This window comes from Protomyctophum bolini (genome assembly GCF_963924005.1).
Source record: "Protomyctophum bolini genome assembly, chromosome: 20".
Taxonomy (NCBI): Eukaryota; Metazoa; Chordata; class Actinopteri; order Myctophiformes; family Myctophidae; genus Protomyctophum; species Protomyctophum bolini.
In genome coordinates this window covers 17,889,213-17,903,857 of record NC_137881.1, presented here as the reverse complement: position 1 = coordinate 17,903,857, position 14,645 = coordinate 17,889,213, and the positions used below count along the sequence as shown (strand labels likewise).

General features: G+C 42.7%; 1 protein-coding gene across 4 annotated transcripts in view; it reads right to left on the bottom strand.

Annotated features, from left to right (window-relative positions):
• Positions 1–14,645, bottom strand: part of LOC308335697 (ADAMTS-like protein 1) — a 157,840-nt gene that overhangs the window by 22,039 nt on the left and 121,156 nt on the right. For all 4 annotated transcript variants that reach the window (XR_013966076.1, XM_080792856.1, XM_080792857.1 and 1 more), the window contains 6 exons: positions 10,522–10,633; positions 9,205–9,343; positions 8,510–8,560; positions 7,534–7,738; positions 4,672–4,819; positions 3,767–3,851 (listed from right to left, as the gene is read on the bottom strand). Coding sequence is in view for 3 of the 4 variants with exons in the window: in XM_080792856.1 (XP_080648982.1) it covers positions 3,767–3,851; positions 4,672–4,819; positions 7,534–7,738; positions 8,510–8,560; positions 9,205–9,343; positions 10,522–10,633 (740 nt within the window). In the remaining variant the exon portion in view is untranslated. The remainder of the gene's footprint in view (positions 1–3,766; positions 3,852–4,671; positions 4,820–7,533; positions 7,739–8,509; positions 8,561–9,204; positions 9,344–10,521; positions 10,634–14,645) is intronic.

Sequence of the window (14,645 nt, the reverse complement as noted above, 5' to 3'; positions counted from 1 at the left end):
AAAAAAAATCAAGCCATTGCACAGTGGTGGTTTAGAGGCCGGCTTAAGAGCTGGCGATGGAGGTGCAATAAGTCTAACGCAGGAATTTCCTTCCCCAGACCCTAACATCCGTAACCTGGCCCCCATATGGACGGCAGATATTGTTGTTGGCTGCTGAGTGACAGCATATTATATGCAGATATTTATGTGCTCTTGAGGGGTGGACGACATGCTTCTTTTTTTTTTTTTGCAAGAGAACAAAATCATCTGTTTTGGCATCGATCATCTCTCTCTCGTTCACACACACACACACACACACACACACACACACACACACACACACACACACACACACACACACACACACACACACACACACACACACACACACACACACACACACACACACACACACACACACACACACACACACACACACACACACACACACACACACACACACACACACACACACACACACACACACACACACACACAGTCTCTCTCTTGTCCAAAGATAAGTCATAGAAGAGAGATGTTTTGAACTGGCTAACATGGTAGCTAACACAAGTCATGCAAGGGGTTAGTTACAGTTCAGAGATCGTCCATATACCCCAGATATCCCTTTATTATTCCCTGGATACCTAGGGCACGAATACATCTAAATGAATGTTACTAGCCAGCTACTGGCCAACAGCCACTACACCTTTGGTTCTCTGTTTAACCCTCTGTGACCCAGCAGTATATTTCGAGGCATTCTCCCCGCTTAAGGCCTGACAGTACACACATTCAACAAAGGATTATGGCCTTAGACCTACAGAACTTTGAGAGATGAGCCAGGAAGAATTTATATTGCCAGGACAAAAAATTGTTCTGTCAGTAGCACACATGACAACCGGTTGACGTGTTACACAGGCTGTATGAAGAGACAAGTGCACAAATTGATACATATTCTGTGAGTACTCAGCTGTACGGATTTGAAACTTGACGAAAACAGCGGTTGACGCAAAACGCAGCCACAATATAGAGACTCTGTGTCCCTGTCAGCCTCAATTTCACCTTCAGGCAAATCACTGTCTTGGCACTGTGAAAACAGTTTTTTGAAACTGTGTATCTGGGGCCTGTTTTTCACGTCCTTACTTCTACAGAGTGAAGCTAAATCTGTAAAGCGGATATTTAATGTTGTAAATCTCTCTCTCTTTCGGGGAGGTTTTCCCCGGTTTGTGCACCTGGAGAATTTGTATGGCTTTAGCAGTGGCTGTATAGCCATGTTTCTCCGCCTAAATTACAGCAAGGCTCCAACACCTGTGATGGTTTCAACAGAATCTATGTGTGACAGTAAATCGCTGCTCCAAGCAGTATATACAGGACCTTTGTGACAAATTATGTCACATAATTATGTCACATACAGTATATATATATCTTGTGTGAATATGGTAAATAGTATTCATCATTGTTCTGCATGAAGTCCAGCCATAACAGTTAGTAAATTAGTTAACGGCTTTGGTACTAAGAGCAGATGATTTAAGTATGCTTCTGAGGGTTTGTCGATGAACGATAGCAGAATACAATCCTAATCTTGCTTTAAATTACTTACTTACTAGTAGATGGTACATAACTATTGTGGTGAAAAAGTCAACACAATGACAGTAACAACGGGGGGGGGGGGGGGGGGGGGGCACTGTTTTGAGGAAAAGTGTTATTTGTAGGGTGACGAAACATTTAGGGTTAGGGGTAGATTGGATAGAGGATGTACGTCTTAAGTTTATGGTTAGTGTGAGGCGTAATTAATGCTTGGGTATTAAAGGTATACAGATTTTGTGCCGTGATTTATTTCCAAGGTTTCTTCCCGTCAAGGTTTCAGCCTCCAGGAAGAAACACTAAATACAAAGGAGGCCATCATTGCACATAACAACCACAACAAGGGGTCTAATGAAGTACTGTGTCACCGCATAAGCACATGAAAAACGGTGGAAAGAAATACAAACATCACGGCACTCCATCTTTAAAGGTTAGAGTTGGCCCAGCCTGCTAATAAAACGTACAAAGTGCAAACTTTATCCGTCCAAAGTGGAGGGATACGAAGGGTAATAGTAGTGGACATGTCCAGATGGTCACATAACAGAGCAAGGAAAAAATCAAGTTAACTCTAATGAAAGTTAGAAAAACTCCATGACACGACATTATATTTTAAAATAAAATAAAACTAAAATAAAATACACAACACCGTCCAACTACTCTGACTTGTCCAACTTGATATTACTGAATACACAGCAATAAACATCGACCAATCAAATCAGCACCATTTTAGTCGACTAAATCACTGAGATTTAGTCGACTAAAACAAAAACAAAACTAACACATTTCAGGTGACTAAAATGTGACTAAAACTAAGTGAAAACTAATCAAGAGACTATGACTAAAACTAAAATATATATTTGCTGCAAAAAACAACACTGGGTGGCACTGCTGTCGCCTCACAGCTAGAAGGTCCTGGGTTCGATTCCCGCTGGGGACGCTGTGGGCGTGCTCTCTCCTCCACGTCATCAGTGCCCATACCCTGGGTGGGGTTGGCAAGAGGGCCTTTCTGTGTGGAGTTTGCATGTTCTCCCCGTGTCCCCTAGGGTAGGTACTGTTTTTGTGGTAACCTCACAAAAACATGCAGTAATCTCGGCCTCTAAAGTCTAAACTACCTCCCCCTGGCCAGCCGGAGCACCTGATGGAGGGGGAAAGGAACTGGTTGGAATAACATGTTCCTTCCACACGCTACGTCCGGCCAGGTGAAAAGAAGCAGCTTGGTCTCCTTATGCATAGAAGGAAGCATGAGGTCAGTCCGCTGCCCCCCCCCCCCCAGGTTGGCAAGGGAAGTGCCCAGGATTACATTATTAGATAATTGACACTGGGTGAAAAAATGGGTTGCAAAATCGAGGGATAAATAAAAAAAATAAAAAATAAAAATAAAAACCATGGACAGCAGCCGGGTTTGCCTCTCATTTCCCAAACAAAAGTTGTTGTGTTGTTTATATTGCCTGTTTCTCATGATGTGGTTGAGGCCCTAGTGGTCTCCATTCAAAGCGGTTGTTGTTTTTGGCAAGGATGTCTTAGTTATTTGTTTGTCAAAGTAAAATTTGCTGACCTTCTCTTGGACTGAGATTAGAGGCATAACCCTCCACTATATTTTCCTCCAGGGGCACACGTTTTAAAAATCGACCTGTCCCTATAACAACGGAAATTAGCATTTAAGTGTGTCTATAACTGCCCTGAGTGGTAATGTCCCCACAAAGATAATAAGACAAACATGTGTGTGTGTGTGTGTGTGTGTGCGTGCTTGCGTGCGTATGTGCGTGCGTTGTATGGTAGGGTCCAAGGTTAGGGGTGCAGGTCTTTTTTCCGACAGCATATTGATCCGAAACCTCAATCCTAACCTAACACTAACCGCAAGCACGGGAGCAGCGCATGTCGGACCATCGCTTTTTCGCATCGCAGTGAATGTCCCCCCGCTGCGGATCGGATCGTTGGCCATACATTTCCAAAAATAATATTATGACATGAGAAATGAGACTTTAAACTAGTGACTGGAAGCAGAAAGTATTCATGACCATGTTTATTAAGGTAATACAGTCTAGGTGAAGTTGGGCCCAAATACATGGACCTCTATGGATCTATGGTTTTTTTTGGGCCCAATGACAGTGCCACAACAGGCCATTATATGAACTTTCAGGATGTCCCGATTTCCTTAGTTGCTTCACAAAATATCTGTCTGACTGCCCCCCTGGTTAGTACTCACGTAGGTTCCTCGGTTGCATTGACGTCTTCTTCCAGTTCTATTGCCTGTTTATGCCACACCGGTTTGGCCTCCACTGGGAGCTTCTCTGGAACAATGGGAAAAAGAGCATGGTAGACATTGACATACTGAAGCCCTGCTTGTTGAGTGTAGTGAGTGACGCTGCATAAGTGTACCGGTATATTGTTTTGCATTCAGAAGAAGGGTTCAAAATAAACTACTGGGTGTATACTGTCATAATTTCGTTTGACATTATCAGAGATTTGATACGAGGAAAATCGTGATAAGGTGAGATTGAGAAGCTATAGGGGTGCCGCAGAGAAACCAATCTCATATATGAGGCCAGTTCATCGGGTAGCGTGTGGTGCAAATAGGAATACAATTCTTACAGTATATGACCACAGGTCAATACTAGGCCTATGCTAAAAACGGATACAGACACAAAACTGTATGGCACATCGAATAAAAGCAACCACAAAGTGGCATTCTTATTTCTTAACACTAGCCTACAGCAGTGGTTAACCCTTTTCATGTCAAGGACCCCCAAATTGCCACAAAAATTTGAAGACATTATGCCAGGGGACCTCCATAAGAGAAGATGTTTACGGCTCTAGCAGTGATTCTCAACCATTTTAATTTCAAGCACCCCCCAGTTTGATATGCAATAGGTTTCGGCAGACCCCCATTTTATGGCATTTCCATCTATGGGACCCCAATTTATATTGTAAAATCAATGTTAATTTAACTCTGAGAGTGTACAAATGGAACCAAATTGCCCTAACGGGTCCATTTGTACACTGTGTCACATAAGGGTCCATTTTGGTTCCAAACTATCATTTAGCTGGGGACCCACTGGAACTCCCTCAAGGACCCCTGGGGGTCCCCGAACAACTGGCCTACAGTAGTACCTATGGGCTTGTAGCAGGGCACAGTGACCAGGCACTCCTCTTTGATGTGGGGCTTGGTAGTGGGGTTGCAGCCCCCTGCGTGGAGACCCCTGTGGTCGATGCACAGCACCACCCTGTAGCGTAGCCCCTGGCCACAGGTCACTGTGCACTGGTGGAGGAAGAGGAAAGAAAACATGTTCAGGGGAAATACAGTTCATGTTGCATCAGTGTTCCACTAAAACTAGGACACTTTTAGTTTTGTCGACTTATACCTTTTTTCACTGACTGAAACGAAATGAAAACTAAGCTATGATGACTAAAAACTAAGACCAAATATATTGACAATTTTGTCAAATAAAAATTAGACTAAATTGTTAGGGACTAGCTTGGACAAGAGATACAGTATAAGTCACGGTTGCATGCTGAAAGTAGCAGATCTACAAGCTCACGTTGTGAGCTTGTAGATCTGCCATTTTCAGCTAGTGTAAAATGAGTCATTACGACGGCATCAAGGCCCGCAAAATTACATTTTAGTCGACTAAATCAACTGTAGATTTAGTCGACTAACACTACCACTACTACTAACATTGCAGGTGACTAAAATCTGACTAGAACTAAATTAAAACTATTCAAAAGACTATGACGTTTGCGTAACTCTGTCTATATCTAAGGCTCTGGTCAAAGGCATGCTGCGTCGCTGCCACTCAAGTGTCTACTGGTCAATCACAGCACGTCTTTTCCGGGACTTCCGGTTTACATTACCAAAGCATGTACCACTGGGAAGGAGGGAGTCGCGCCTCTGATTGGCCTACCGAACGTCTCTTCACTTTGCTTCCAAGGAATCTCGGAAAAGCTTAGCCTCCATGTTGCCATACCCTCGAGATACAGACGCCCCAGAGCCGGAAGAGGCGTCTACCTTTATACAGTATGTCTATGCCTCTATCTACGTTGACCGCCACTGTGTCTGTTTAATTACACTAATGTCTAAGGTTCTCCACACTCAAAGGCATAATAATAATAATCCCTACAAACCTGCTCACTGTTCCTCATAAAACATACCCCATGTTTCATGTGTCTTCTGCCAAAACAAGCATTCACGGGCAAGTTCAGAAGGAAGAATGCAGACGGCAAACAGCCGCCCAAGTTTGTTAGGCTATAGCCACAAAGTTGAACCCCGAGTCCCCAGAGCGTCTGATCCGGGAGAGGGAACCTTCCATCTCTGGTATGTCTAATGTGACTGCCACAGTTTCAACACAAGGCAACCCACTGAGCATCAGACCAGTGGTTTTCAACCCTTTTCATATCAAGGCCCATTACTTATTCAGCATTCGAGCCACGGAACCACCATTTGAGGAGATTTAGCCTCTCAGACCCAAAACTTTAAATATTCTCTCGTTGAATAAGATGTCGTCCACAATTCCATGCTGTATTTGATGTGGTATCCATAGAGATAACGGGCCAACGTTGATCAAAATAACAATTCTTCTACATTCTCTAATTGTGTAGATTTGTAATGCAGATGTTTAACAATAATGTAACTGGTCTAAAAGTAAAGGTTTCTTTTTTGCGGTCAAGGTTTAGATTAAACATCGAAACAAAGTCATTTCAGCAGTCAATATAGAGATGCTTAAAAAAACAGCTAATCAACGGGATGCTTAAAAAAATAGCTAATCAACGTCGAGTAGGAAATAAGCTACACTGGCCAATCAGGCGTCGGCTCTCCTGCACGTACTGCAGTGTGTGTGTCCATAGGTACGTGTGACCGTGCACGCGTGTGGGGCACGCGGCGAGACGAGGACTCAGTATGTGCACTGTTGGCTTTTGGTTTTTTAATTAAAGCTTTGTGAGTTTTGGATGGCGGCTGGGCCAGACGGGACACGGGTGAGCGGTAAAAGAGAGGCTACTGGTAATCATATGGGATTGGCTCTGTTTTAACACACGTTTACTTTAGTGGTTACAAGTGTTGCTGTTATGTTGAAGAACGCCACTTGCGGATTAAAAAGGAAAACAACAGTGGAATTGCAGGTCAAAAATGTTCAGAGACTGTGTATTTTAACTATTTTTGTTTCACACTCCTGGCTTAAACACTATTGGCAATGCTTTTTTTGGGGGTCTGTAATAATAGAAGGTAAAGAATTTCAAAAGTTTCAAAGATTTTCACAGTTTTCAAAACGAGGCCGATGCCTGTTATTGGGATTGATGGCTGTTGGGAACGCATCGGCATCGTCCTCTGGTTATTGTACCTATTGTAACCGTTGTCAGAGTACGTTTTATTTTGTACTATTTTTATTTTATTTTTGAGTACCGTCTCCAATGACGGGTTATGCGTGTCTCTGTATGTGTCCCATGTATGTCCGTATGTATGTCCGTTTGAGTACGACCCATTGATCTGTGCAGATCATTGGGGTCGCATTCCGGTCACACACTGTTGAGCAGGGCCATTCACACTGAGCAGTCGGCTAATTTGAGTCCTATGAAAGAATATTCTTGGTGCTCAGGACGAGTGTACTCGTTCTAAGGTCACTGATTTCCATTTTTGGAATTGCTCCGGTTGCTAGGGCCCCGCACAGTTAGCCACGGTCTTTTCATGCTGTTTTCTCTGAAACTACGGCGCAGTCTTTGGTGTTGATCAAATCGACGAGGTTCGGAGCTTCTGCTCACTAGCATTATCACTTTTGCTAGCGACAAAATGGGGATCTGCCTGGCACCAAGCACTACCACTTTTGTCCACAAGGTGGCACTCATAGCTTAACACTGGATTTCAACAGTGAGTTCACTATATGTGGCTCAAATAATACCCAGCGGGGGGAAACTATGGCAAATGTTCCAATAAAAACGGAAAACGGAAAGAGCGGAGAGAATATACAGTAGCTGGTAACATACGGGAGACCATTCCTGTGCCAGCCACGTGGGGCAGTCAAAGCTGTTGCACGGCTGCATGATGGCCGTCTTGGGCGAGTAGAGACACTTCCATTCCTCCGTGGGGGTGACGACGCCCTGCATGTCCTCCTCCACACAGGACACGGAGCGGCTCTGGACCCCCCCGCCGCAAGAGGTGGAACAGGCCGTCCAGGGACTGCTCTCCCATCTGACAGGGTAGAAAAGGTTGGAGTTTAACCCATTCTGGGCGGGAACCCCTGTTGCTGCATTATGTTATACTGTAGCTATTGAAAAATAGCAGATCTACAAGCTCATAGCGCGGCACAGAGTGCGGCGCTACGAGCTTGTAGGTCTGCTATTTTTGAAAAATCGTGAAAATGTGGCGCAAATCTTTGAATATATTTTGTCGGAGCGAACGTTTTTTTTAATCAAATCTTTGCTTCTGGGGGTGTTCCTGGTTCAAGGGCCAAAATGACCAAGTGGTAGAAAAGGTACTCGCATGTTTTACTCAAGGTTAGCTTTAGTAAAAGTACAAAAGTATCTGCATCAACTTTTACTTAAAGTACCAAAAGTACAAGGTACTCATTAAATTATGCGGTATGTCCCATTTAAAGTTTTCAAATGTATACAAATCATTTGAAAATAACAGATCCACTTGTGGATCGGCAATTTTCAAAAGGCCAAAGAGCTGAAGTGGGTAATGTAGGTTTTGTAATAACAATAATCACAATCTACAAAGTAAACTAGTAACTAAAAGTTTTCCAATATTTGTAGTGGAGTACAATATTTGGATTCAAGTGGAGTGGAGTAGACGTAAAAGTATTTGGAAACTTTACACCACTGCACATGACTGACTGAACATTTGATAATTGTACATAATTGTAAACCTTGTACGTGCGTGTACGTGCGTGCATATCTGCGTGCGTGCGTGAGCATGTATCACGGACTTCATCTCATGGAAATTAGCGACACCACATACCGAGGCAGGGGGTGATAGAGGTCATATGGCATGATTTGCTTGTAGCCATCACTGAAAAACACAGATGCGATAAAGGAAATTAAGATTCAAGACCATGCCTCAGCACTGCGCGACCTCCAATGTGAGTAATGTCTGCAGTTTAATTAAATCCTCTCCTGTGAGAGCAACACAGTATGAAACTATGCATACCTGCCCAGAATACATCAGCGAGGCCTCGACTAATGGTTGATAAGAAAATCACATACGTACACACATATATACAATGGAAGTTAACTTGGACCACGTACAAGTCTTCCCTTCATGCATTCCTTCATTGAACAACATACAGTGGAAGCAAATTGTAACACAATACTGTACCGTCTGTCGCCCATCTACAGTATAGGACCGTCAATACCTACTAGGCTATTCCTTGTAACTGTCAACAACTCAAAAGATAGAAAATATTTTTTCCTCCCCCCCAAACCATTGCTCTTGGGAGCAGAGCTAAAGTGTATCATTAGTTCAGAATTCGGATACATGCTGGGGAAAGAATAAGAAAATGGCACACTCAGTAAGTGGAAATTTGGAGCAATAGCAACACAGACCTCTCTCTCTAACTCCCTTGGATCAGCATGGTATAATAATTACAGTGGCAACATTCTGCGTCGGTCCAAGTCAGAGTTTTGGACTTGGACTGTTGTGTTGTTAGCTCTAACCTGGCGAGGCAGGGGTCCATGTTGCACTCCTGGAGTTTGGGCTTGGGCTTGACATTCTCTGGGTAGTAGTGGCAGTACTGGTCCACGACCACTCTGCCCGTCCGCAGGTCGAAGCACTCGGCCGACGTCAGCTGGTAGCCTGCCGCCACCAACGAGCAATGTCGGGGGAAAGAGTATTCAGATGTTTTACTTAAGTGAAAGTATAGCAATACTGCAATGTAGATGTACTCTACTCTAAAGTATAAAATTATCTGCATCAAAATGTATACCAAAAGTAAAAGTACTCATTATGCAGATTGTTCCGTTTTAAAAGTTTTCAAATGTGACATTCTTTTTCCCAAAAAATCTTTTGAAAATGGCAGATCTACAAGCTCACAATGCGTCGTGCTGCGACGCATTGTGAGCTTGTAGATCGGCTATTTTCAAATGGCCGAAATGTATATAGGGTTCAAGTGGTTATACTGTATGCTTTGTCATAATAATCTAAATCTACAAAGTAACTAGTAGAGTAACTAAAGTTTTAAAATATATGTAATTAACTAAGTAAATGTACTTAGTTAATTTCCACCAACGCCAACAAGACGTCACACAGGCAGACCAGAGCCAATGAAATGGCACACATTCAGTACGTTTAAGGCACTGGTTTATATCATACAGCTGATTCAGCACTACTGGTGGAAACCATAATAATTTGTCATCAAGCATGACTGATCTGGGATAACATGAAAGCATGACCTTCGATCACTGACTGTAGGACATCACTTAGAGCTGACAACACTGCCGTTGTATCCGCCAGATGGTCTATTATTGACCATATGCACATGGCAGCCATATTGCTCTAAGTCTTAAAGCAAAGTGAATATAGGGTCAATGCCATTAAACACTAGAGTGTCTCTGTGAGGTCTTTCTGACCCATTTTGAGATGTTGAAGTTGATTATCTTTGCCCGTTAAGCTTTCAGAAGGTTCCCCTTTTCATAGCCAATAACATCACAGGGAGGGGAAAAAAAGGTCTTTTTGACCTGAATTTAGCTTGTGTGGTAGGTGGCCTTACTTCAGTCATGCCAGTGTTTTAAAAGCATTCATCATCATCATTTTTCGACCGCGGTCGATATCGTGGATTTCACAATATCACGCCAGACTTCCCGGCCTTTCATTGCCATCCACAGTTCCTGCTTACTGATGCCTGTGTCCCTAGCGATGACATCAGGGAACGACAGTTTTCTACCTCTGGTCTGCTTTGAGGCAGGACTCCAGAGAAGAAGGGAAGATATAACCTCATTAAAAGCATTAGCTATAGCCTCTATTGTGTACAGTACCTCCACCACAGGTGACGGAGCAAGGGAAGAAGTCGGTCTCTCTCCAGCGGTGAACAATGGGCTGGTAGAAGATGAACTGGACAACACTGTCTGCTCCACTGGCGTACTGCACCTGGACAGAGAATGTTTGAAATACTGTTACTGAATGACATTTATTGCATGGCCTTGCTTTAATAGTGTGACGCATGAGGATAAAACAATGAATATTGGGGTGAGGATCAAATTAAAGTCATGTAATGTATACATAGGGCCATGATGACACTATATTCTCATTATAGTTATATACTATCACGAAAAGGTTACATCCATGTTGGACCTGCTGCAGGACAAAACAAGATAGACAGTCTAGTCTGTACAAGAGCTTGCCACATTTAGTTCCCTGCCTGGACTCGAATCAGTAGAGACAAGAGAATGGTAAGAAAAGGGCTGACATTGAACATGCATGCATGCACTGACATACTGACCCATACAGTATAATATAAGAGGGAGTGTCGTGATTTTTGTATCTTTTCCAGTTTTTCATGTGTTTATGAGGTGACAGTACTTCATTAGACTCCTTGGTGCGGTTGTTATGTGCAATGATTTGTTCCCTTTGTATTTACTAGGGTTTCTTCCTGGAGGCTGAAACCTTGACAGTCAAACGTGCCAATGTTCACCACCCATCACCACCAAACCAGGTATACTTGTCCACATAAAAACGACATTTTAACAAATACTGTACACTTTTTTGAAAACCTTCCTAGTGCTAATATAATAATAATAATAATACCTGATCATGTTTTAGGGTGGAAACAAATCACGGCACTCCATCTTGAACTGAAAACACTCTGGAAGTTTGTTTTACCCTTTATTAGAAAAGGAAAGTCAGACCGCTGGAGAAACACAAATAATTGACTGGTGTGGAATTCACTCTTGTATCACTTTGGGTGATGTACGCAGAGAGCAAGCACACCCGACTATACCGAGATACTTGGATGGGAAATCTTAAACTTTTTCTCCCATTGATATTTCACAGGCATTGGGTGACAGCTCGCTGCAAAATGGTTTGCCCAGTATTTCCACTTGTCAGTGAAAATATGTTCAGAAGGAGACACTATTTATCTTGAATGCATGCTTTATTGATCTTCCAAAGAAGGACACATCGAAGGCATATGCTAAATAATTTACTTCTAGCCTCATCCATCCACCATATTGAAGAAATACACAAAGACAGATTATACCTGCAAGACTTATAAATCAAACCCCTCGTGCACTCATTCAAATTCATTTGTTTACAGTGGAAAGACTGGTCTGGCAACCATTTAATAGGTTTTTCCATTTGCCCAGGCTATTCCTGGGCCGCGATATGAATTGGCAGTCTGCCTCGTAACAGATTAGAAAATTATGCATTTACAACTTCTCAGATTTCCGTCTCCTGCATTCCTATTTATTGTGCTGTCCTGACTTGTGTTTAGGAGTGGGTGAGTGTTGTTACTGGCATTTTCCATTCCACGGCCTGTATAATTTCTAATGTCCATTCACTGGCCCCTACATATTTGTGTGTGTGTGTGTGTGTGTGTGTGTGTGTGCGTGTGTGTGTGTGTGTGTGTGTGTGTGCGTGCGTGCGTGCGTGCCTCACACATACTGAATAGTCAGAATTGTGTGTAAATGTCTGTAGTGTGTGTGCATGCATTTAAGTGTAGCACCCAATTATCGTCATGGCTAATGGCTGTTTGACATAAGAATGATCTCAAAGCGTAGTTATTGACACATGGACTTTTTCCGTAGAAGCATATTGCAATTAGCAATTGCAAACAATTGACTGGAGAGAGGCATGTTGGCTGGACTACATCAGAATCATTCCACTGGGAGGGCTGCTGGATTGCTAAAATTAAGTGCATGATTAGCCACGGGACCTCTGTCCACCTTTTGCCCTGCAGGTACTTGCAGCTGCCATGAAGCAAAAGGGGGTGAAAGCAAAGGATTTGGTGATGCAGAGAGAAAGTTCCATAAAAAGACACAACTTGGGCCTGAAAGGAGTTATGTTTGTTCCATTGGAACAAGCGTGTCTGACTTTATACAGTGTGACAGAGAAATATTGGAAGTAAATAAAAGACCAAATCTATCCTATGCAATTAGTTGCTTTTAGCACATACATCTTGGTTTTGAATTTGGCTTATAGGACCTTTAAGGGACGCCAAGTCATCTCTCTACACCCGCTTTTCATGTCTCTCTTCACTGTGCTAATAATACTATTCAGCTTATAGAAATAAGGGGAAAAAAAGCTAATTTAGGTTTCAAACTGAAAAAGAGCCTCTAATTCTTCACATAGTCCAAGGCCTGACATTCCAAAGTCTGTCAACCATCGCTCATAGGAAAGTGTCATCGAGGGGCATTTACACCAATGAACTGTATCACTGCAACCATAACAGCCAAAGACATGAAATCACTCCTGTCATAACAGACACATTTTAAGCCAAAACAACCACTGGCTTTGGAGCTAAGGTCTGCGCTACTATTGTTGCATGGCCTCAAAACCTTTTGAAAAATCATGAAAATGTGGCGCAAATTTGGAATACAGTATATATTCTGTCAGAGCATACGTTTTTTGACTCAGATATTTGTTTCTGGGGGGGTCCCTGGAACAGATGGGGGTCGAAGGCCAAATACATATAATTCTAGGGGTCCTAGACATGAAATAGTTTGAGAACCACTGACACAGAAACATAGGTTTCTCAGAAAACTGTTATGATTTAGAAGATGATGTAGAATCAGTCTGGGTCGAAATGGGTTAAACCTTATACTTTCTTGACCAGGGTCCCCAGGGGTCAATAGTAGCCCCCCCTACACCAAATATATTCACAGAAAATAGCCGATCCACAAGCTCAGCTTGATGATCTCTTTATTTTCAACAAATGTATGCCCCAGAATGAGGGGACACTACAGGTGGTGTGCACACATGCCCCTGTAGGTTTAAACCTAAACAGAGAAGATGAAATCCACCCTGAACTCTACGTGACACGGGGGGGAGGGTTCATCACAGGTTCAAGGACAATCTGATCCTGTGTTGATTTGGCTGAGGTACTCCATTTTTCATGGCTTCACGTAAGCAAAAACTACCGTTTTTACTTAAACAAAAAGCTAAAAATGTCAACCCTTGATGTCACCCTGGTTCTATGCAGTAGAGCGGAGTTGGGATCAGTTACAAAGCAGTGTTGATTTTGTCGACTAAAACTAGGACGAAACGTGTTCGTCGAGTACCTTTTTTTTCACCGGAGAAAACGCAATAAAACAAAATAAAAACTAAGCTATGATGACTAAAACTAAGACTAAATGTATTGACAATTTCGTTTACAAATAAAAACTAGGCTACGGAGGTAGTAGAGGAGAAGAGATCCAGTAGAACTAAAAGACAAGTCATTGTATGCTTGGTTGCATGATGAAAATAGCAGATCTACAAGCTCACAACGCGTCGCAGCGTTGAGAGCTTCCAGATCTGCTATTTTCGGCAAGTATAAAATCAGCCATTACGACGCCATCAAGGCTAGCCAAAATACAAGATCATAATGTGTGTTGTGTGCTTGTAAATCGGCTATTTTCGCAACCAAGTATAACTCAGGCTTAAGCTAACGCATTCAGCATTTGAGGCCAGTTAAGGCAAGCTGACTACTTGTATTGAGCATCATGTATGCTTTTGGCGACAAAGTGTCTACGGAAAATGTTGTCTTTTTTTGTTTCAAGACATTTGACATAATATAGTCTAGCGCCAGTGTGTGTTGTCACTATAGAAACCAGACACCAAGCCCAGCTGGGATTTATGTTCCACCAATCTGGCAACGATATACATCTTCGTTCAGAAAAAAACAAGTGACGTAGTAGTAACCTAGCTACCATCATTACCACAGCAACCATCCAATGACTGCTCCGCACCACAAAATTATCCAAACTGTTGAGTTGACATAATTTTTGTCTGCAACATGTCACACTAGCATAAATTACGCTTCATGCACTACGCCCTACCTCTAGACCAGCATTGAATCTTATTGCTGATTTGGGGGAAAGTCATCTGTATTTGTAGGCTGCCTGTAGCTGTAAATGCAACATGGAACATGGTTGCTGCTTGGGAGGCATTTTGTATAGATCAA